Here is a 21862-nt window from a genome sequence, read left to right as displayed (position 1 = left end):
ATCCAAAACGTTTGAAGGTTGCATGATTTATAGACGAGGATTCTGTTAGTAGACCAACGAAAAATCTGGTTTTAGTTTGTTAAATTACAGTTCAGCTATTGTCAAACAAAGATAAAATATCATGTTGTGGCCGTTTTGCATCTCTTTGTGCTCGTTTTGCGTCTCTTTGTGCTCGTTTTGCGTCTCGTTGTGGCTGTTTTGCGTCTCATTGTGGCCGTTTTGCGTCTCTTTGTGCTCGTTTTGCGTCTCGTTGTGGCTGTTTTGCGTCTCGTTGTGGCCGTTTTGCGTCCCTTTGTGCTCGTTTTGCGTCTCTTTGTGCTCGTTTTGCGTCTCGTTGTGCTCGTTTTGCGTCCATTTGTGGCCGTTTTGCGTCTCGTTGTGGCCGTTTTGCGGCTCGTTGTGCTCGTTTTGCGTCTCGTTGTGGCCGTTTTGCGTCTCGTTGTGCTCGTTTTGCGTCTCGTTGTGGCCGTTTTGCGTCTCGTTGTGCTCGTTTTGCGTCCATTTGTGGCCGTTTTGCGTCTCGTTGTGGCCATTTTGCATCCCTTTGTGCTCGTTTTGCGTCCATTTGTGGCCGTTTTGCGTCTCGTTGTGGTCGTTTTGCGTCTCGTTGTGGTCGTTTTGCGTCTCGTTGTGGCCGTTTTGCGTCTCTTTGTGGCCGTTTTGCGTCTCGTGGTCGTTTTGCGTCTCGTTGTGCTCGTTTTGCGTCTCGTTGTGGTCGTTTTCTGTCTCATTGTGGTCGTTTTCTGTCTCGTTGTGGTTGTTTTGTGTCTCTTTGCGGTTGTTTTTGTTTCTCTTTGTGGTTGTCTTGTGTCTCTCTGCGGTCATTTTCTGTCTCGTGGTCATTTTGTGTCACTTTGTGGTCGTTTTGTGTCTCTTTGTCATGTCTAATCAGAGCAGAAAGCTGCAGAGGACAGCAGGAACGTCATGTGTTGTGTAGAAAGTGATGTTTGGATGAAGGAAATGAAGCAGCTTCTGAGGGACATGTGTGACTTTGCAGAGGACGTTAAAAGCCTATAAAGACTCCTTCCATCCCATAATTCCCTCCACTAATGTGCTGTCTGGTTCAGGTGAGCTAAACGTTTTCCAGCAGCAGGATTGTGTCCTTGAACTCCTCGACCTCCAGATAAAACCTAAATAGGGCCTAATTGTGAGGAGGTAATCTGGTGCTGCTGCTCCCAGGAGGCTTCGGTCTCTCATTGAGTCTATCAGCAGCTTCTTCTTCTTCCTCCATTTTTTCCATCGGTCCTGACTTTGCCGCCTCTTGTCTCCCGGCGGAGCGACGACCTTCCAGTCACTCCTCCGGGGATATAACTCCCAGAAACATGTCACGTCTGCTTCTTAACGAATCGAAGCTCCTCGACTCCCACGGAGGAAGTTAACCTCCCAAAGCCCACGCCTGTTTCCTCCCACAGCTCATTTACCCACACCAGGCTTTAGACGCCACCAAGCAGAAGGTTCAAACGCTGACGGCTGAGACTTTAAAAAGACTTTCAAGGAACCTGTTTTTGTTTTTTTACCACTTTAGATGAACGCACAGCTACAAAATAAAAACAATTACTGATTTAAATGATTAAAATTAGAAACGTTGCTCACACAAGAAGACACAAAATGACCAGAAAGATGCACGAAACCACAAAGATACACAAAACCACTGCAGAGACACAAAACCACCACAAAGAGACACAAAACAGCCACAAAGAGACACAAAACAACCACAAAGAGACACAAAACGACCACAAAGAGACACACAACAAACACAAAGAGACACAAAACAGCCACAAAGAGACACAAAACAATAAAAAGAGACACAAAACAACGACAAAGACACAAAACGACCACAAAGAGACAGGTACAAGAACAGGTTTGTGAGCCAAAGCTTTCTGCAAACATACAGTTTTTAACAGTAAATACAGAATAATTTAAGCCTTAAACGTGTGAAGATGTGTTCTTAATGAATAATTAATGTAGATATCTGTGTGTTTTTGCTGCCAATCATTATTTAGGCTGTAAAATAATTCATCTAACTCACTGTGGTTTATTGGATAAAGATCATTTCACTGAACATTGATGCAAACCACAGAGCTAACAGCTTTAGTTGAGCCAAAACCATATTTTTAGAGTGTGAGATGATTAAAAATAATAAATAAATCATAAAAACATGCTGTATGATTAAATCTACAATTAAAGAACAATCTGTGGTGTTTTTAGTGCAAATAAAAGTGATTTAAACTGAAAACTATTGAGAGAAAAGGAGCTATTACAGTTCAAGAATGAACCTATTCCACTGAATAACCACCAGAGTCCTTCAGAAACATGAGTTTAGATGTATTATGTGGATAAAGAGCACAACACGTGTATGTTTGAACTATAAATACGGTCTCTACTCATGATGAAGGCCAGGATACGCAGCTGAAAGCTCTCCAGGAGCCTTTAAGTGGACCTTGGGTTTAGATTTGTTATTTATTACAAGAACATCAGAAAAAAGCCTTCATGTTCTGAGCTCCTCAAAGCAAAACCCACCAGCAGGTTAGAAAAACACGTTTTCTTTTATTTAACCGTAAAAACAAAGAGAACTGTCGGATCATGAATTTTCCGACAGTCCCTGAACGCACCATGTGGCAGAAGATAAACGTCACTTTATTCCACCGGTCTGATTCAGAAATTTGTCAAAAATTAACCGTTTTATCTAACAGAATTCTTTAAAAAAACTAAAAAAGTCAAAACAAGAAAAATAAGACATCAAAAAAATGAGACAAAACATCACAAAGCAAGAAAAATAAGGCGAAGAATAATACGGACAAGGCAGAAAACAACAAAAACAAGACAAAAAGTTGGCCGTAATGTTTTAAAAATTGCCATTTTGAACAAATTTTCACTTTTTTGTTTAAGTTGAAAAGAATGTGGACATTTTGTTTGGTTACTTTGGACAGGTTTTAATGTGGACAGATATGAGTACAAGTCTGATGTTATTTTAGACAATATTTACTGTCAGAAGAGCATCTTCATGTTGTTCTGCTTCTGTTACAGAGAAAACGTTGTACTTTATTATTCAGACCTTAAGCGTTGTGTGTTACTTAAATAAAGACGTGTTTTCTCTGCTGCGTTTAAAAACCGTCCAATCAGTTTAATGCTCGCTTCGTTCTCTGTGACTTTGGCCTCCGTAGATCTAATCTGCGTCGGTGCCGTCGGTGGTCCATAAATACTCTTTATTTATTCCTATCTGCGCTGTGGAGGAGATACAGAATATAAACTGTGAGATGATGAATAAAGTCGGCGGTAAAAAGGTGTCGGGAAACAAACACAAATCAGAAGCGGGAGCCGAGTGTGGATGGATGTGAGGAAGCCGTGGAGCTGCAGAGTGGCGCCGAGAGATAAGACGAGGAGGAAACCGGAGAGGCTTTGTGCTCTCAACACCTTGACGGGTTTAACGGCAGCGACGCCAGGACAGGAAAGCAGCTCTAACGGTGGACGGCTGAATGTCTGCCCACCTGCCGTTCTGCTGCTTACAAGGCTTCTGTTGTCGTGTTTGCATGTTTCCTCTGCATGAACGCTGCTCTGATGAAAGTCTGGTGAGCAGCAGCAACCACAGCGGACTCTACAATGCCACCCAACATCAACATGTTCACAAGAAAGAAAAGGAGATGCTCGATGTACGGCCGCAGAGACACGAAACGACCCAAACAGGATGCAAAAAGGCCAAAAAGAGACAGAAAATTATCAGATAGAAACACGAAATGACCACAAAGAGATTCAAAATGACCCCAAACAGATGCAAAACATCCAAAAAAAGACATAATGACTACAAAGAGATGCAAAATGATCACAAAAAACACATAAAGACTCACAAGAGATGCAAAACAGCCAAAAGGAGACAGAAAATGACTAAAAAATGATGCACAATCATTACAAAGAGGCAGAAAATGAGCCCAAAAAGGCAGAAAATCACCACAAACAGATGCGAAATGTTCAAAAAGAGACAAAAATTGACCTCATTTTGACCAAAACAAACACAAACCGACTAAAAAGAAGCACCAATCGACTATATAATCGACTACACCACCAAAATGAGACATGCAAATGACCAAAAAGACACACAAATCGGCACAAAACAAACCCAGAGACACAAAATGACTCCAAAGCGGCACAAAATGACGACAAACACAAATCAACCACAGAGAGATGCAAAAAGACCCCAAAAAGACACAAAATGACCCCATAAAGACACAAAATGACCACAAGAAGACATAAAATGACCACAAGGAGACATAAAATGACCAGAGAGAAGCCCAGATGATCACAAAACACATGACTACAAATGGTCACAAACCACGACAAAAAGATGCAAAATCATCACAAAGAAGCACAAAATGACCCAAAAGAGATGCAAAATGGCCACAAAACACACAAATCGACCACAAAGAGAAACAAATCCCAAAAGACACCAAATAACTGCAAAGAGATACAAAATTACTAAAGAGATGCAAAATGTTCACAAATATACACAAATGACCCAAAAGAAGAGACACAAATGGCCAAGAAAATGGAAAAAGACCTCAAAATGCACAAAAGTACCACAAAGAGACACAAAGTGACCACAAATGGAGACAAAACAATTCCGAAGAAGCACAACATGACCACAGAGACTAAAAAGTACTACAGATGCAAAATGACAACAAAAAGATGCAAAATGATCACAAAGAAACACAAATCGACCACAAAGAGACACAAAATCACCACAAAAAGATGCAAAACCATCAGAAAGAGACACAAAACTACCACAAAAGAGATGTGAAATGGTCACAGAGAGATGCAAAGAGACGTTAAACCACCATAATAAGACACACAAATGACAAAAAAGACACACACAGAAACAAAATACACACAAAACTTCTACAAAGAGACAAAAAGATTGAAAATAAACACAAAATGACCATAAAAAGACACAAAACAACCAAAACAACTACTTCCATGATTCAAATAAAGCTTTTAAATTGCAAACATGTTGATAGTTGACAGAATAAAGTTTCATTAACTTCTCTACCTGAAGCTACTGAACACCAGACCAGCTTCATTTTAAACTCTGACGCTGTTCTTCGTACGTTTTCAGCTCCAGGAGGAAACTCTGAACCTCGTCAGCGAAAGCAGAGTTCATTAAAGTCCCGTTTCCATGGTAACTAATGGAGTCCTGAGATGCAGAGAGAAACCTCGCCGCTGCTCTCTGGGTTCATGAACTCCAACCCGACTTCCCCCCGGAGAAGCCGGCAGAGCGGCGAGGTCAACTACCCATAATCCTTTGTGTTCACCAGGTCACTTCCTGCAGCTGGCTGGAATTAAACTGTCGCCTCCTTCAGCCGTCTGGGAGCAGAATGAACCCCGCTGACATTTACCGCAAGAAACACAGCGAAACGGAGGCATGTCAGGTTAAAAACACACAATAGACCGAAGAGACGACACAACACCAACAACACAACTCTGATAGAATAAATACAACAACAAGAAACCCTTTCAATGATGCGTTGTTAAATTGAAAACAACCACAAAGAGACACAAAACTACCAGAAAGACACAAAAGAACCACAGAGAGACACAAAAGAACCACAGAGAGACACAAAACGACCACAAAGCGACACAAAACGACCACAGGGAGACAGAAAATGACCACAAAGAGACACAAAACAACCAGAAAGACACAAAACAACCACAAAGAAACACTAAACAACCTCAAAGAGACACAAAACAACCACAAAGAAACACTAAACAACCTCAAAGAGACACAAAACAACCACAGAGAGACACAAAACAACCACAAAGAGACACAAAACAACCACAAAGAGACAGAAAACACCCACAAAGAGACACAAAACACCCACAGAGACACAAAACACCCACAAAGAGACACAAAACACCCACAGAGACACAAAACAACCACAAATATTGGTTCTGTTGGTCCTAGTGGTTCCATTGTTTCTATTGTTTTTTTCTTTTTAAAATAAAATCAAGCAAACAGCAGCAGAGTTAACTAATCTGCAGTCACAATGATCCTGCTGATCACAGTGATTCTCTCCTGAAGCACAGATTTGATTCTCCTCGTTAAGAATCTTTGTCATCTCTGCAGCGTTCCTCCTCTCTATCTGATTCCTCTTCATCTCCTTCATCCTCATCGTCTTTACTTTGTCCTTCCTCTTCTGTCCTCTCTGAGTTCTAAAGCTGCTGGCGGAGCAACTCCTGAAGCAGCTTCCAGCTTAATCTGGTTGGTTCCACTGGAAAGAAACTCAGGAATCCTCAGGTTTGTTCACAGAGTTGGACATGTTCAAACAGAACTCAAAGACCTCAGCTATAGAAGCACAGGAAGGGTTTAAACGGAACAGCAGCTCCTAAAAACTACATCGGATTCAGAATGAAGGAAGTGATGCTTCAAATAAACAGTAAAAATAAAAAAAGATTTGTTCAGTTCATGTTGTATTTAGATGTTTTCATGTTATGTCGAGATATCTTCATATTATATTGAGATATTTCCACGCTAAGATACTTTGTTATATTGAGATATTTGCATGTTATACTGAAACATTTTAATATTATGTCAATATATTTTCATGCTATCTCGAGATATTTTAATGTTAAGTTGAGATATTTTCATGTTACATCGAAATCTTTTAATGTTACATTGAAATATTTTCATGTTAAGATATTTTATGTTATACTGAAATATTTTGTTATACTAAAGTATTTTTGTGTAATCTCGAGATATTTTAATGTTAAGTTGAGATATTTTCATGTTATGTGTAAAAAATTATTATTTGCCAAAGAATTATTGTAATTATTTTCCAGATATGTTTGTTTTTTCAACAGTTGTACTTTACAGGTTGTGAACTTAAACATATTTTTTCTGCTACATTTTCACCTTATTTTAAATTTTCACTGATTATCTCTTTAAAAATCTGATGATTTTACAGATATTTGCTGCTTTTTCATTATTTCTCTTGAATTTGTGCTAAAATCCCACCGCAGACATCACAACAGCACCAAAGAAAGGTCAATTTTCTGCATGAAAACAACCAGAGGCGGCTAAAATCTGTGCTGAGATGATTTCCTGACACATAAAATGAACTTTAGTTTGTCTGTTATGTTTGACTCTGATCAGCAGATCTCAGCTGGACGTTTTCTCGTCAGAGGATAATTACTGAACGGTTTGCCGTCGGGTCGGTGTGATGCGTTCAGACTAACGAACTTCCACTTCAGCCGACCAATCAGGATGCAGGAAAACATGTGACTCACCTGGAGATTTAAAAGACAAAGTGATGAAATCATGGAGGCTCTCAGAACAAACGGCGGGACTCATTTCCTCTGATTTCTTCAGGAATCTGTTCTCTAACAGGCGACAGATTCATGTGAAATGAATGTTTTTATCTGCAGAGCGGCTTCATGCAGCTTCACATGAAACCAACAGAAGCAGAAGGACGGAGGGGGAATCAGACTAACTTCCACAAGTGAAGCCGTTTGCTCGTGTTTACCTCCTTAAACAGCGACATTAGTGCAGCTCGATACTCCTTCTTTCCTGCTGGATTTATTTAACCCCCGATGGCTCGACTTTGGTCCCTTCAGTCCGAAAGCAGCAATAAAAGCAGGTAAACAGATGAGCGGTCCAATAAAACGAGGGGCTGAAGGGCTGAAGGACTCATCAGGAGTCGATAGACCCCAAATCCCCTCATAGTGGCCTCAGGCTGGAGCTTTAAACTGGACTGCAGCAAAACTTCTTCACTTCTAAACGGGTTTTTTAAGGGAAAAACTAAGTATTTTTACATTATGATGAATTCTGTTCATGTTAAAAGAGATATTTTCACATTACGATGAATTATGCTGACATTAAAAGAGATATTTTCATATTATGATGAATACTTTAAGGTATTTATAAGATTTTTTTGTATTATCGTGAAATATTTTCACATTAAGATGAGATAGTTTTCCATCAAGACAAGATATATTCTTGCCATGATGAGACATTTCGGGGTTTAAAGAAGATATTCGAGTGGAATGAAGAGATATTTATATACTATGATGAAATACTTTGATTGATTTTTGATTGAGATATTTATTTCAAATATGTAAACACGAGTATCAGATGAGCAAAGAATGGATATTATATATCCATATATATACTGCATATGCATACACATACATACAAACACAGATAGACATACATGCCCAAGACTCCTGTACATACATGTCCATACACATGCATACAAAACAATTTCATAAAGAAGAAAAAAATTTGCCACACTTCTGGACTAGATCTATTTGAAAAGGAGTGAGAAGAAGTGAGCAAACACTTATTTAATCCCACCCCTTTTCCATAAACTATTGATTGATAATTTCCAGCTTCCTAAAATGTAATTATATAAAATTCAATTTATATTTATACATGTAAGATACAATAAAGTAATATAATATCTATTTATATTTATCTCTATAAATATATACACCCATATCCATGTTTATATAAATACACATATACACACATTTCTATATATTCATACACACACACACACACACACCAACACCTACATACACCTATGTACATATACGCATTCATACACACATATATATGTACATACACATACATACATATATATATATATATATATATATATATATATATACATACATACATGCACATACCCTCACACTAAAGAGAAATGAACTAGAAACAAAACAGCAATTCATCCTTAGCAATTAACTAATTAACAACATAAACCATAACTCCTGTAAACACCTGGCATAAGTCAAGCCCCCTCTGCCTCCTTATATCGTGCAAAAATCATGTTTTTATACTGTATTTTAAACTGGTTTATACTTGTACATTGCTTCAACTCCACATTCATACGGTTCCACAGTCTGACTCCACAGACTGAAACACAGAAACTTTTCCTGGTGGTTCAGGCACTACACGTTTTGAAGTTGCATTTTCTTCTTAAATCATATCTCCCATCTCGACTACTAAAAAATTCAGAATATTTCCTGGTAGTATTTTATTTTGGGCCTTGTACATTATTTGTGCTGCCCACCAAATCTGTGATTTTGAATAATTTTGACCGTAAGAATAAGGAGTTGGTGTGCTCCAGATACCCGACCTTGTGAATTATCCTTCTTGCCCTTTTTTGGAGAATGAATAATGAATGTAATGAACTCTTGTAATTATTGCCCCAAACCTCTACACAGTAGTTTAAGTATAGTAAGACTAGTGAACAGTAAATAATGTGGAGTGACTTCTGATCCAGCACCTGTTTTGCTTTATATAACACTGAGATACTTTTCGACATTTTATTGTGTACATGTTTAATATGTGATTTCCAGTTAATCTTTTCATCTATTGTTACCCCGAGGAATTTATGCTGAGAAACTCTTTCTATTTGCACTCCATCTAACTCGATTTGTACATGTGAATTTATTCTGCAGTTACTAAATATCATTACTTTTGTCTTATTTAAATTTAGCGATAATTTGTTTCTGTCAAACAATATTTTTAATATTCTCATTTCTGCAGTAATATCTTCTAATAATTTATGAAAATTTTCACCAGAGCAGAAAATATTTGTATCATCTGCAAATAGGATTAACTTAAACCACTTGGAAACTTTACAGATATCATTTATATAGAGCAGGAAAAGTTTTGGTCCTAACACTGACCCCTGGGGGACGCCACAAGCAATGTCCAAACATGCTGAACTAACATTACCCAGCTTCACAAACTGCTGTCTCTGTCTCAAGTAGCTTGTAATCCATTTTAATGCAACACCCCTGATACCACACCTTTCCAGTTTATTGATTAATATATCATGATTTATTGTGTCAAAAGCTTTTTTCAGATCAGTGAATAACCCCACTGCATATTTTTTTTGGTCTATGGCATTTGTGATCTCCTCGATTGATTCTAAGATTGCTAATGATGTTGATCTGTTAGATCTGAATACATACTGGCTGTCACTGAGTAAATTGTGCTTCTCTAAGAATGAATCCAATCTGTCGTTAAATAGTTTTTCTAATATTTTGGAGAATTGTGGAAGTAGTGAGACAGGCCTGTAGTTTGTGAAGTGGTGTTTGTTCCCAGTTTTGTATAGAGGTATTACCTTTGCTATTTTCATTTTGTTTGGAAATGAACCCGTTTGGAATAAAAAGTTACAGATGTATGTTAAAGGTTTTCAAATCCCCTCAATGACTTTTTTCACTATCATATCAATGTCATTCACATCAGTAGACTTTTTATTTTTACATTCTTTAACAATATCCAATATTTCTTTCTCATCCACTGGTGTAAGAAACATTGAGCTGGAATTTCCCTCTAGCAGCCTTTCAGGTTTTTCCCCAGCTGTTCCTGGATCTGGGATGCTTGCTGCTAAGTGAGGTCCAACATTTACAACCTCGACCCTCCAGACAACACGGTCATTTCTCCAAGCCAACACCATCTGTCCGCTCACCCCCCAGCACAGCCACGCTTCGCGGCCCCCGGTCCCGGCCGGGCGCCGCCACGCAGCTCTATGCTCGTCCCGTCTGGGCTACCTGGTTGATCCTGCCAGTAGCATATGCTTGTCTCAAAGATTAAGCCATGCAAGTCTAAGTACACACGGCCGGTACAGTGAAACTGCGAATGGCTCATTAAATCAGTTATGGTTCCTTTAACTTTCATGTTAAATATGTTATTTTCATGCTATGGCAAGATATTTCAACAATATAACGATATTTTCACATTAAGATGAGATCATTTTGCATCATGTGATATACTTTCAATTTCTAACAAGATATTTTGCATCGAGACAAGATATTTGACATTATGCTGAGATATTTTCCTGCTAAACATGTAATTTTCAAGTTATATCAAGATATTTTCTCACTATGATAAGATAATTTTGCATACATTTTAGCCAAGATATTTTCTCGTCAGGATGAGATATTTTGGGATTTAAAACTGGAATGACGAGATACTGCTACATGTTGTTGAAATGTTTTCAAGTTAAGCAACATATGTTCACAATATAACAAGACATGTAGAAGTATTTTCCTGTTATGTCGAGATATTTTCATGTTTTAACTAGGTATTTTCTCATAATCTTGAAATATTTTGACATTAAGTTGAGATATTTTCACATTTTTACAAGATCCTGCTATTATCCTGCTGTTATGAATATTATGTTGTGTTCACATCACGACAAGATATTTATGTGTAATGAGAAATTTTCATGGATTATCAAGTTGTTTTTCATGGTTTTTTTATGCTGCAACAAGATATTTGCACTCAATGTTGCGATATTTGCACATTTCGTGAAGACATTTTCACGCTTTAAGATATTTTTAAGTTTAAACTAAATATTTCCACATGATGTCGAGATATTTTCAGGTTTTGTTCCGATTGTTTTGCATGATGTTGAGGTGTTTTCATGTCTAAATGAAATATTTCCACATGATGTCGAGATATTTTCACACTATGTAGAAGTACTTTTATGTTATGTTGAGATCTTTTCACATCTTTATGACATATCTTTTGTCAAATTAAAATATATTTTCACGCAATAACAAGATGCGCTTACATCACAACAAGACATTTGTATTTAATAATGAGCAGTTTGAGTGCATTATCAAGATGTTTTTCACGCTATTTTGAGATATTGTCATGCTTTAACAAGATATTTGCACATTGTGACGAGATGTTTTCTACATTTGAACTTATTTTCATGCTTTTGAATTAGAACAACATATCTTCATGCTACAACACTGAAATAACATGTACAGCACCTTGTTATCACAATATTTACATGGCATTAATAAAACTGATGTGTAATTCTACAGAACTAACAGGAAGTCAGAGTGGGTTTGTAAAGAAGCAGCTCTGACAGTAGGTTTTATGCAGTAAAGTTCACTTTGTTTCCTTCACAGCTCAGTCTGACTGGAGGAGAATTTAAACCCTTTAATATTAAACATGAGACAGCAGCCGTCTGGGAAATTTAACTGTAAAACTTTTGACATCAATCTGATCGGTTCTGTAAGATTTTATTGGCTCGGCCTCAGATTTTGCGGCTGACAGCTTTCACTTTATTCACCTCCACATTGTGCAGAGCGTCAAACCTGCTGCCGAACATCCAGAGACGCTATCTTCTTTTAAACTCAGGGGAGGTTTGTGTTTTGGTGTTTGCCTGCATTCTGTCTGCATCTGCTGTATATAATGACTTGTTTTCCTCCACTCTGCAGACACTTTAAACTGTTTCTGTGGCCTAAAAATGAACCGAAACCGGAATTTAAAGCAGCGAGCAGGAAAACGATGATGTCCTTCTGGCTCATTAAACTTTTCCTTTATTTACCTACAACAGATTAGTTCAGAGATGAGCCTCGCCGGGGAAATGTGTCGTTTACGGCAGCAGAAGGTTAAAGACAGACGACGTGGAGGCTTTCAAATGTCAATCTGTGATCATTAAGCTGTCAACAGTTATTAAAGCTGCAGCTCTGATTCATGCACATTAAGCTCTGATTTGTACAATAAAAGAAGAAGGAAAGGCCAAAAAGGTTTTGAAGGTAATTTTTAAGGAAGTTTCTGTTATGTTTTGTTAAATAAATATGAAATTACATGTTAACCACAAAAAACAGACCAAAACCATCAAAAAATCAACATTAAAAATCTATATTAATCCATTCAATTTGTTCTTTTAACACATTTTACTGTTACATTTTACATCTGGAAAATAAACACTAATATTTTACAGATGTTTAATTTTGCATCAAGACACGATATTTCCTCATCATGAGATATTTTGAAGTTTTAACAAGATGTTTTAATGAAATGAGAGGATAAATTTATACTATGATGAGACACTTTCCTCTTAAATGAAATGTTCAAGTTATATAAAGATGGTTTCAGCAACAGACAAGAAGATATTTTAACATTATGATGCCAGAACCAGCTGTAAAAAGATATTTTCAAACTACAGCAGAATATTTTGATGTTAAAACAAGATATTTCCACATAATGTTCAGATACTTTCATGCTATGGTGAGATATTTCTACACAAAGTCAACATAGTTTCACCTTATATTCAAGATACTTTAACATTTTATAGCATATTTTCACGTTATGTCGAGATATTTCCACACAACGTTTAGATGCTTTCATGTTATGTCGAGATTTCATAGTACAGCGAGATATTTCCAGATAATGTCAAGATACTTCCACATTACGTCAATATATTTGCACGTTATATTGAGATATTTTCGTGTTGTAAATATATGTCAATATATTTCCACATGAAGATGAGATATTTTCCCTAGATGTCAGATATTTTCACGTGATGTTGACATATTTTTACATTTTGTTGAGATATTTCTACATGACAAGTTATTTTCACACTGTCAAGACACTTTCACAGGTTATGTTGAGATACTTTCATATTGGGTCAACATATTTCCACTCAATGTCGAGCTATTTTCACACCGTGTCAAGATGATGTCATGCCATGTCGAGATATTTCCACACAATGTTGAGATACTTACACATTATGTCGAGATATTTTCACGTTATGTTGAGATATTTTCACATTATGTCGAGATATTTTCCCGTTATGTTGAGATATTTTCACATTATGTCGAGATATTTTCCCGTTATGTTGAGATATTTTCACATTATGTCGAGATATTTTCACGTTATGTTGAGATATTTTCACATTATGTCGAGATATTTTCAAGTTATGTTGGGATATTTTCACAGTATTTTCAGACAGTTCCACATAGTGTGAATATATTTCCAGGTTATGGTGAGATATTTTCATGTTATGTCAAAATATTTTCACACAATGTCGAGATACTTACACATTGTATTGTTTACGCACCATTTGAATATACAGGATTACACAAAAACTTGGTGTAAAGATGGAGTGAGAGTAAAAGAAGAAAGTTTTCTGTAGATCACTTACGATTCGTCTATCTGCACTAAACATCCAAACACATCACAGATAAATACGACCTGTAAAGTGTCTAAAGTCTTCCAGGAGTAAATATGTGTTCATGGTGTGTTTGAGTCACATGTGATGATCAGATGGAGCTTTTTATGACATAAATATGAGACAAAAGATGAAGCAGGATGAATAAAAAGAACCAAACTCACAGTGAAACTTTGGTTCTACTAAATGATCCGTTAGCTTCTCTGTTAGAGCCACATAACCAGACCTATCTGCACAGCGATGAAGAATGGTCTGACTGCACCTCATCATCAGTTACTCTGCTACAGAAGCTCAAAAACAGTCTTTCTGTTTGATAAAACACAACCGCTGCTAAGTGCTGCTAAGCTCAGGATGCAGTGATGGAGCCCCATCAGAACAGCGATGAAGGACTGAGGATAAAACTCACTGACAATCACCCAAACTCATCGTTTCCAGCATCTACGAGGCTCGTGCTTCACAAAGCAAACAGCAGAAGAAGAGGAGAACGGCAGGCTGATGCTAACAGTCGGTTAGCTTGATGCTAACTGATTAGCGGTACTCACCACTAGAGCAGTCCAGGCCTCCCCAGCCGGGCTCACACTGGCAGGTATCAGGAGAAACACAACGTCCATGAGCACATTCTTCAGTACACAATGCTGAGGAGGAACAAAAAGCAGCGTTAACAACAGAAACACAACAGAAATGATGAAGTCTGTTTTAAACACGAAGAAGCTGCATTCAGCTTCTATGCCCCATATATATGGAACAAACTCCCAGAAAACTGTAGATCAGCTGAAACTCTGAGCACATTTAAGTCCATTCTGAAGACGTACCTGCTCTCAGCTGCTTTTGATTAAATTAAGTTATTTTAAATCTTATTTTATGACAGTTATTTTAAACAGCCCTTGTTTTCTGACTCTTGTTTTTCATCTTTTTACTGTTCTGACCTTTTTTTAATGATTTCATAAATGTTTTCTTTTGTTTTTCTTTTAATAATTGTTGTCATCCTCTGTCTTAATGTCTTTGGAAAGCACTTTGAATCGCCTCGTTGTTGAAATGTGCTATATAAATAAATTTGCTTTGCCTTAACCTCTAAACGTTTCTGCTCAGCTGCTTCCTCATATGATTTTCTACAGAGAAATGTCTCAGGAGCAAAATGACAGAAAGACACAAAGAGGCAAAAATAGCATAAAAAGACGCACAAATTACACAAAAAGACGTTACAAAAAACACAAAACAATCACAAAATTAATTTTTCTCTGCAATCTTAAGTCCTGCAGCTCTGTGGAACCAGAACATCATGAAGGAGGAGAGAGAACTCAGATTTTTATTTCATCGTACATTGTGTGTGTATAATGACAATAAAAAGTGTTCTATTCTGTTCCATGTCTAATGTGTAGCAAATATCGTCTAAAATAACACACAACTTCCATAATTACTCATCTCTGTCCACAATAACTTAACATTTGTTCAAAGTAACCAAAAAAAAAGTCAAAATTCTTTGGAACTTAAAACAACTAAAAACTGGTTTAAAATGACAAATTGTGGACATTCTGAGTCTCACTAGTTTTGCCACTAGTTTGGAAAAATGGAGGTTCTACAAACTGCACATATTTAACATTTTTAGAGGCTCCACAAACTGTTATTTTTCTTGTTTTGTGTCTCATTTTGGTTCTTCTATGTGTCTCTGTGGTGATTTTGTCTCCACATCCTGTAGATATTCTCCATCTTTAACAGCCTCTCAGACTTTTCCTCTCTCCTCTGCTCATCATCAGTAGAAGATGTTCCTCCATGCTGAATGGATCTCCAACAACCTGCTCCTCTGTTCTCTGTTTCTGAGCCGGGCTGCTTTTATTCATTCATCTACTAGCTTTGGCTCTCCTCTCATGACCATTTCTACACTCATTTTAAGTAATTTTTAATAGTTCTTGAGTCATTATGGACTATAAAATCTTTTTAAAAAGCCTTTTGTGGTAGTTTATCTTTTTGTGTATCTTTTAGCCTTTTTTGTGGTAATTCTGATACTTTTTTTGGTAATTTTGCATTTTTTTGGTAATTTTGCATCTTTTTGGTAATTTTTTTCATCTTTTTTGGAAATTTAGCATATTTTTTGGGGTAATTTTGCATCTTTTTGTGGTAATTTTGCATCTTTTTGGTAATTTTTTCATCTTTTTTGGTGATTTCGCATCTTTTTGTGGTGATTTTGTGTCTGTTTGCATTGTTTCTGTTCTGTGATAATTTCACCTATTTTTGTGGTGATTCAGTATTATTTTGTGGTGTTTTTGTGTCTTTTGCGGTCAATTCTGTGTCTTTATGGTAGTTTCTGCCCTTTTTGTTCTGTTCATTTTGTGTCCTTTTTGAAGATTTTCTGAAGAAACAATATAGTTAATCTCAGTGGGATTCCTCCAGGTTACATAAAGGTTAATAAACAATAAAAAATTATGTAAATTTGGACAAATTTTAGACAATTCTGAGCAATATTTTGAACCATTTTTGAAACGTTTCTGTAATTTTGAACACAAAAATGTCAAAGTTTTCAGTCTCTCCAGACTTCTAATATTAGATTTTCCTCTGATGATAATTTTTAATGGCATTTTAATTTTTTTTTCAGCCGTTCTGGACAAGTTGCTGCCACTTTACACCATTTTTGAGTCGGTTAATGTGAGTTCATGTAGTTTCAGATCTTCCTCTCCGTCTCTCTGAGGAAACACTGACTGCAGTTCAACGTGAAAACTCTCTGAATTGTTTTAACCTGACTGTACATCACACTGGATTCTGTCACAACTTTACGGTTGCAACAGGAAGCGCAGAATTTTAGATTTTTTACAAAATTCATTTAACACAAATGGTTCATTTCTGAAGAATTTCTAAATGACATTTTGATGAAAAATATCCCTTTTTTCTGTACGATGTGTTCAAGGACTGTGGGAAATCCCAAAAACAGTATATTCTTTTATAAATGTTGGGATTTTATTGATTTTTTTGTAAAGAAAACATGTCTTTTGAGCCCTTTTCTGTTAAACTTTGTCATTATTTTGTCAACAGAATCCTCTGAGTGTGCAAACATCCCAGAGTTCATCGGATCCTGAGAAGATCTTCCAAGGTTATGATTCTAATTATCATTTATTATAGTCTTTTCTGTGCAGCTCAGCACATAAACTTTATGCTAAAAAGACTTTACTCTGGAGGATAATGTCTTGATTAGACGGGAACGACTTCCTGCTTCAGGGCAACGATTGACCACAGTGGAGGATTTTGGTAAAAAAAAAAATAAAAAAGGCAAAGATCTGATCTGACTCAGAGGTTTTAAATCTGTCAGATAACAGATTGCTTTAGTTTTAATAACATGAAGTTAATGTGTAAACATGCAACGTTTTTACCTCTCAGAGTCCTTTAACATGTCGGCTCTGCTGCTGTTTTAGACAACAAACTGTGTCCGCTGGTTAATATTAATGTTTTCAGAATAAAACCTGTTTTCCTCAGACATGCAGAGATGCCGGTCAGCTGATAGAAACGTTTTATCTGCGTTGTTCAGACGGCAGATTAGCGCCGCTGACATCTCCATTCCTGCTGTAATATTTCACCGAGACACAAACGTACGGCGGAGATGATAAACGACTTCTGTCAGCATCAGAGGACGAGGAAAAGCAGAAAAAAAAGACGTTCAGCAGCAGAAAGAGTCTGAAAGAGTCGCTCTGATGGACCTCAAGGAGCAAAATGTAAAAGTTTAAACTCACCAGGATCAGATTTAAGAATAAAACTGGATTTTTTTCTCCTTCACTTATCAAGTTGCTGCAACACACAGAACATTTATGCAGATTTTTTTATGAGAAATCACTAAAATCTGCAGGTTTTTATGATGAGGAATAGAAAATCTGCACCATCAGCCACAGCACAGATACAGCTTTTAATCATTTTAAATGTTTCTAAATTTATTTGTTTTTAAAGATTCTTTTCTACAGATGTTAAATAACTACTTAAAATCACAAAAAAACATAACTTAAAAACACAAAATATTTTTTCACATAATTTTCATCACATACAACTTCTATTTTACAGATTTTAACAGTTTTGTTAAATTAATAAAAACATTTTAACTCTTAATTTTCAAATTTTTATTTATTTATTTAGTTATTTACTTTTGCAGATTTTCAAATGAGATTTTTATTGTGTTGTTAAATTAAAAAAGTTTTTACCAATAATTTTTAATATTTTTTAATTAATGTATTCATTTATTACTTACAGATTTTGTTAAATAACTTGTAAAATCATCCAAAAATTACATAATAATGGGCCAAAAATGTAAAAAAAAATCCCTAAAAATCTGTTCTTGCATTTTTTTAAATATTTGTAATTAACTCTTTCACAGCATTTGACTGCATTTAAATCAGCTGTAACTATTTGAAAATAATAGTTGAAATAATAATTATTTGACAGAAAGAATTTGCATATTGACTGAAAAACAGTAAATAATTTCACTGATTCTTCCTGTGTTGTTTCATTACTGATTATATGTAGTAAAGTCAGAGATTTTCATAAAAAATACAAAAATATGAAATAATATTCACTCACATCTGAACAACACAAACAGTAATTTGTTCTTTTACAACTTTGGAAAATAAATTATTTAAATACTTATATTTACTGTGTTTAAATCAGTTAAAAAAACAAAATTAATACTTGTATTTTTAAATGTTATATATATATATATATATACACCCCTGTCAACAGTTTTGAGACGGGTTCTAATTTATTTGAATGAGAAAGTGTCTCAAAACCTTTGACGGGGGTGTTTATATATCAGTATAAATTGTATTATTGCGGTATCTTAGCTGAAGTGAACTTCCTGTAACTCCTGAGATTCGTTATGAATTCTACATCCAGCATCAGATCAGACTGACAGCTCAGAGACTCAGAGAAACACAACGCTTGACTCGCATATGAATGTGGAGCTGATGAAAGAGGAGGCTCCTGAACGCAGCATGAAAGAGGACGCTCCTGAACGCAGCACGAAAGAGGAAGCTCCTGAATGCAGCACGAAAGAGGAAGCTCCTGAACGCAGCACGAAAGAGGAAGCTCCTGAACCGCAGCACGAGAGGACGTTACTGAACGCAGCATGAAAGAAGACGCTCCTGAACGCAGCACGAAAGAGGAGGCTCCTGAACGCAGCACGAAAGAGGACGCTCCTGAACGCAGCACGAAAGAGGAGGCTCCTGAACGCAGCACGAAAGAGGAGGCTCCTGAACGCAGCATTAAAGAGGAGGTTCCTGAACGCAGCACGAAAGAGGAGGCTCCTGAACGCAGCATGAAAGAGGACGCTCCTGAACGCAGCATGAAAGAGGACGCTCCTGAACGCAGCACGAAAGAGGACGCTCCTGAACGCAGCACGAAAGAGGACGCTCCTGAACGCACCATGAAAGGAGGCTGCTGAACGCAGCACGGTGACCTGTTTTCTGAGGCGACTCGTTTGTTTAAAATCAGCAGGAAAAACTGAGTTCGGGGGGCTGCAGGAGTCGGTGAAGCCGGTGTTTATGGCGTCTTCTCCACAGAGAGTCGTCCGTTCTGGATTTACGGCTGCAGCTTGTTAACATTTTACAGCGTTCTTCGTGCATTAAGACGGGCAGCTATTTGGCAGCGACTCAGGACAGATTTACGTCGAGGAGCTGCTGCTGGAACACAGAAAATCACACTTTTTAGCTTCAATAAAGACAAAACTTGCAAAAAGCTACTAAACTAAAGTCTGTGGGGTTTTCTATTCCCACCTCCAGAAGAGTTTCTCCTGCATCCTGGGGGAGGTTGGGGTCATGGAGTCTGAGTGGTCCATGTTCAAAGCCTCCATTGCAGAAGCAGCTGTTAGGAGCTGTGGTCTGAAGGTCACTGGTCACCGGTGCCTGTGACAGAGGTGAGGGAAGCTGTCAGGCTGAAGAAGGCGGCCGTTCCGGCCCTGGCTGGCTCAGGGTCTCCAAAAGCAGCTGACAGATACCAGTCGGCCAAAAGGGCAGCAGCTGCGACAGTTGTAGAAGCTAAAACTCAGGTGTGGGAGGAGTTCAGGGAGGCTATGGAGAAGGACTTTCAGTTGGCCTGAAGGAAGTTGTGGCAAACCGTTCGATGCCTCAGGAAGGAGAGGCAGGACTTTACTCTTCCTTTGGTGGAGAACTGTTGACCTGTACTGAGGATGCTGTCGGAGGTGGAAGGAGAACTTTGAGGAACTCTGGAACCCGATAAACACAGAGCCCGAAGAGTCAGGAATCTTCGTCTATCCCTGAAGCAGAAGTAGCCGAGGTAGTTAAGAAGCTCCTCGGTGGCTCCAGGTGTGGATGAGATCCACCCTGAGATGCTGAAGGCTCTGGACATTGTTGGACTGTCTTGGTTGACACGTCTCTACAATGTAGCATGGGCATCGGGTATGGTACCTGTGGAGTTACAGACCGGGGTGGTGGCTCACATTTTCAAAAAGGGAGACTGGAGAATGAGTTCCAACTACACACGTGGACAAAATTGTTGGTACCCCTCAGTTAAAGAAGGAAAAACCCACAATTCTCACTGAAATCACTTGAAACTCACAAAAGTAACAATAAATAAAAATTTATTGAAAATTAAATAATCAAAATCAGCCATCACTTTTGAATTGTTGATTAACATAATTATTTAAAAAAACAAACTAATGAAATAGGGCTGGACAAAAATGATGGTACCCATAACTTAATATTTTGTTGCACAACCTTTTGAGGCAATCACTGCAATTAAACGATTTCTGTATTTGTCAATGAGCGTTCTGCAGCTGTCAACAGGTATTTTGGCCCACTCCTCATGAGCAAACAGCTCCAGTTGTCTCAGGTTTGATGGGTGTCTTCTCCAAATGGCATGTTTCAGCTCCTTCCACATATGTTCAATGGGATTCAGATCTGGGCTCATAGAAGGCCACTTTAGAATAGTCCAACGCTTTTCTCTCAGCCATTCTTGGGTGTTTTTGGCTGTGTGTTTTGGATCGTTGTCCTGTTGGAAGACCCATGACCTGCGACTGAGACCAAGCTTTCTGACACCAGGCAGCACATTTCTCTCCAGAATGCCTTGATAGTCTTCAGATTTCATCGTACCTTGCACACTTTCAAGACACCCTGTGCCAGATGCAGCAAAGCAGCCCCAAAACATTACTGAGCCTCCTCCATGTTTCACCGTAGGGACAGTGTTCTTTTCTTCGTATGCTTGCTTTTTGAGTCTACGAACATAGAGTTGATGTGCCTTACCAAAAAGCTCCAGTTTGGTCTCATCTGTCCAAAGGACATTCTCCCAGAAGCTTTGTGGCTTGTCAACATGCATTTTTGCAAATTCCAGTCTGGCTTTTTTATGAGTTTTTTTCAGCAGTGGTGTCCTCCTTGGTCGTCTCCCATGAAGTCCACTTTGGCTCAAACAACGACGAATGGTGCGATCTGACACTGATGTACCTTGGCCTTGGAGTTCACCTTTAATTTCTTTGGAGGTTGCTCTGGGCTCTTTGGATACAATTCCAACGATCCATCTCTTCAATTTGTCATCAATTTTCCTCTTGCGGCCACGTCCAGGGAGGTTGGCTACTGTCCCGTGGGTCTTGAACTTCTGAATAATATGAGCCACTGTTGTCACAGGAACTTCAAGCTGTTTAGAGATGGTCTTATAGCCTTTACCTTTAACATGTTTGTCTATAATTTTTTTTTCGGATGTCCTGGGACAATTCTCTCCTTCGCTTTCTGTTGTCCATGTTCAGTGTGGTACACACCTTTTCACCAAACAGCAGGGTGACTACTTGTCTCCCTTTAAATAGGCAGACTGACTGATTATGAGTTTGGAAACACCTGTGATGTCAATTAAATGACACACCTGAGTTAATCATGTCACTCTGGTCAAATAGTTTTCAATCTTTTATAGAG

General features: G+C 37.7%; 1 protein-coding gene across 3 annotated transcripts in view; it reads right to left on the bottom strand.

Annotated features, from left to right (window-relative positions):
* LOC110968495 (multiple epidermal growth factor-like domains protein 11) overlaps positions 1-21862 on the bottom strand; it is a 178899-nt gene that overhangs the window by 96023 nt on the left and 61014 nt on the right. For all 3 annotated transcript variants that reach the window (XM_051940529.1, XM_051940532.1, XM_051940536.1), the window contains exon 6: positions 14519-14611. In XM_051940529.1, the coding sequence (XP_051796489.1) occupies positions 14519-14611 (93 nt within the window). The remainder of the gene's footprint in view (positions 1-14518; positions 14612-21862) is intronic.

This window comes from Acanthochromis polyacanthus, chromosome 2 (assembly GCF_021347895.1).
Source record: "Acanthochromis polyacanthus isolate Apoly-LR-REF ecotype Palm Island chromosome 2, KAUST_Apoly_ChrSc, whole genome shotgun sequence".
NCBI classification, from domain to species: domain Eukaryota; kingdom Metazoa; phylum Chordata; class Actinopteri; family Pomacentridae; genus Acanthochromis; species Acanthochromis polyacanthus.
Note: the sequence above shows the minus strand (reverse complement) of the source record. Positions and strands in the feature narration are given on the sequence as shown.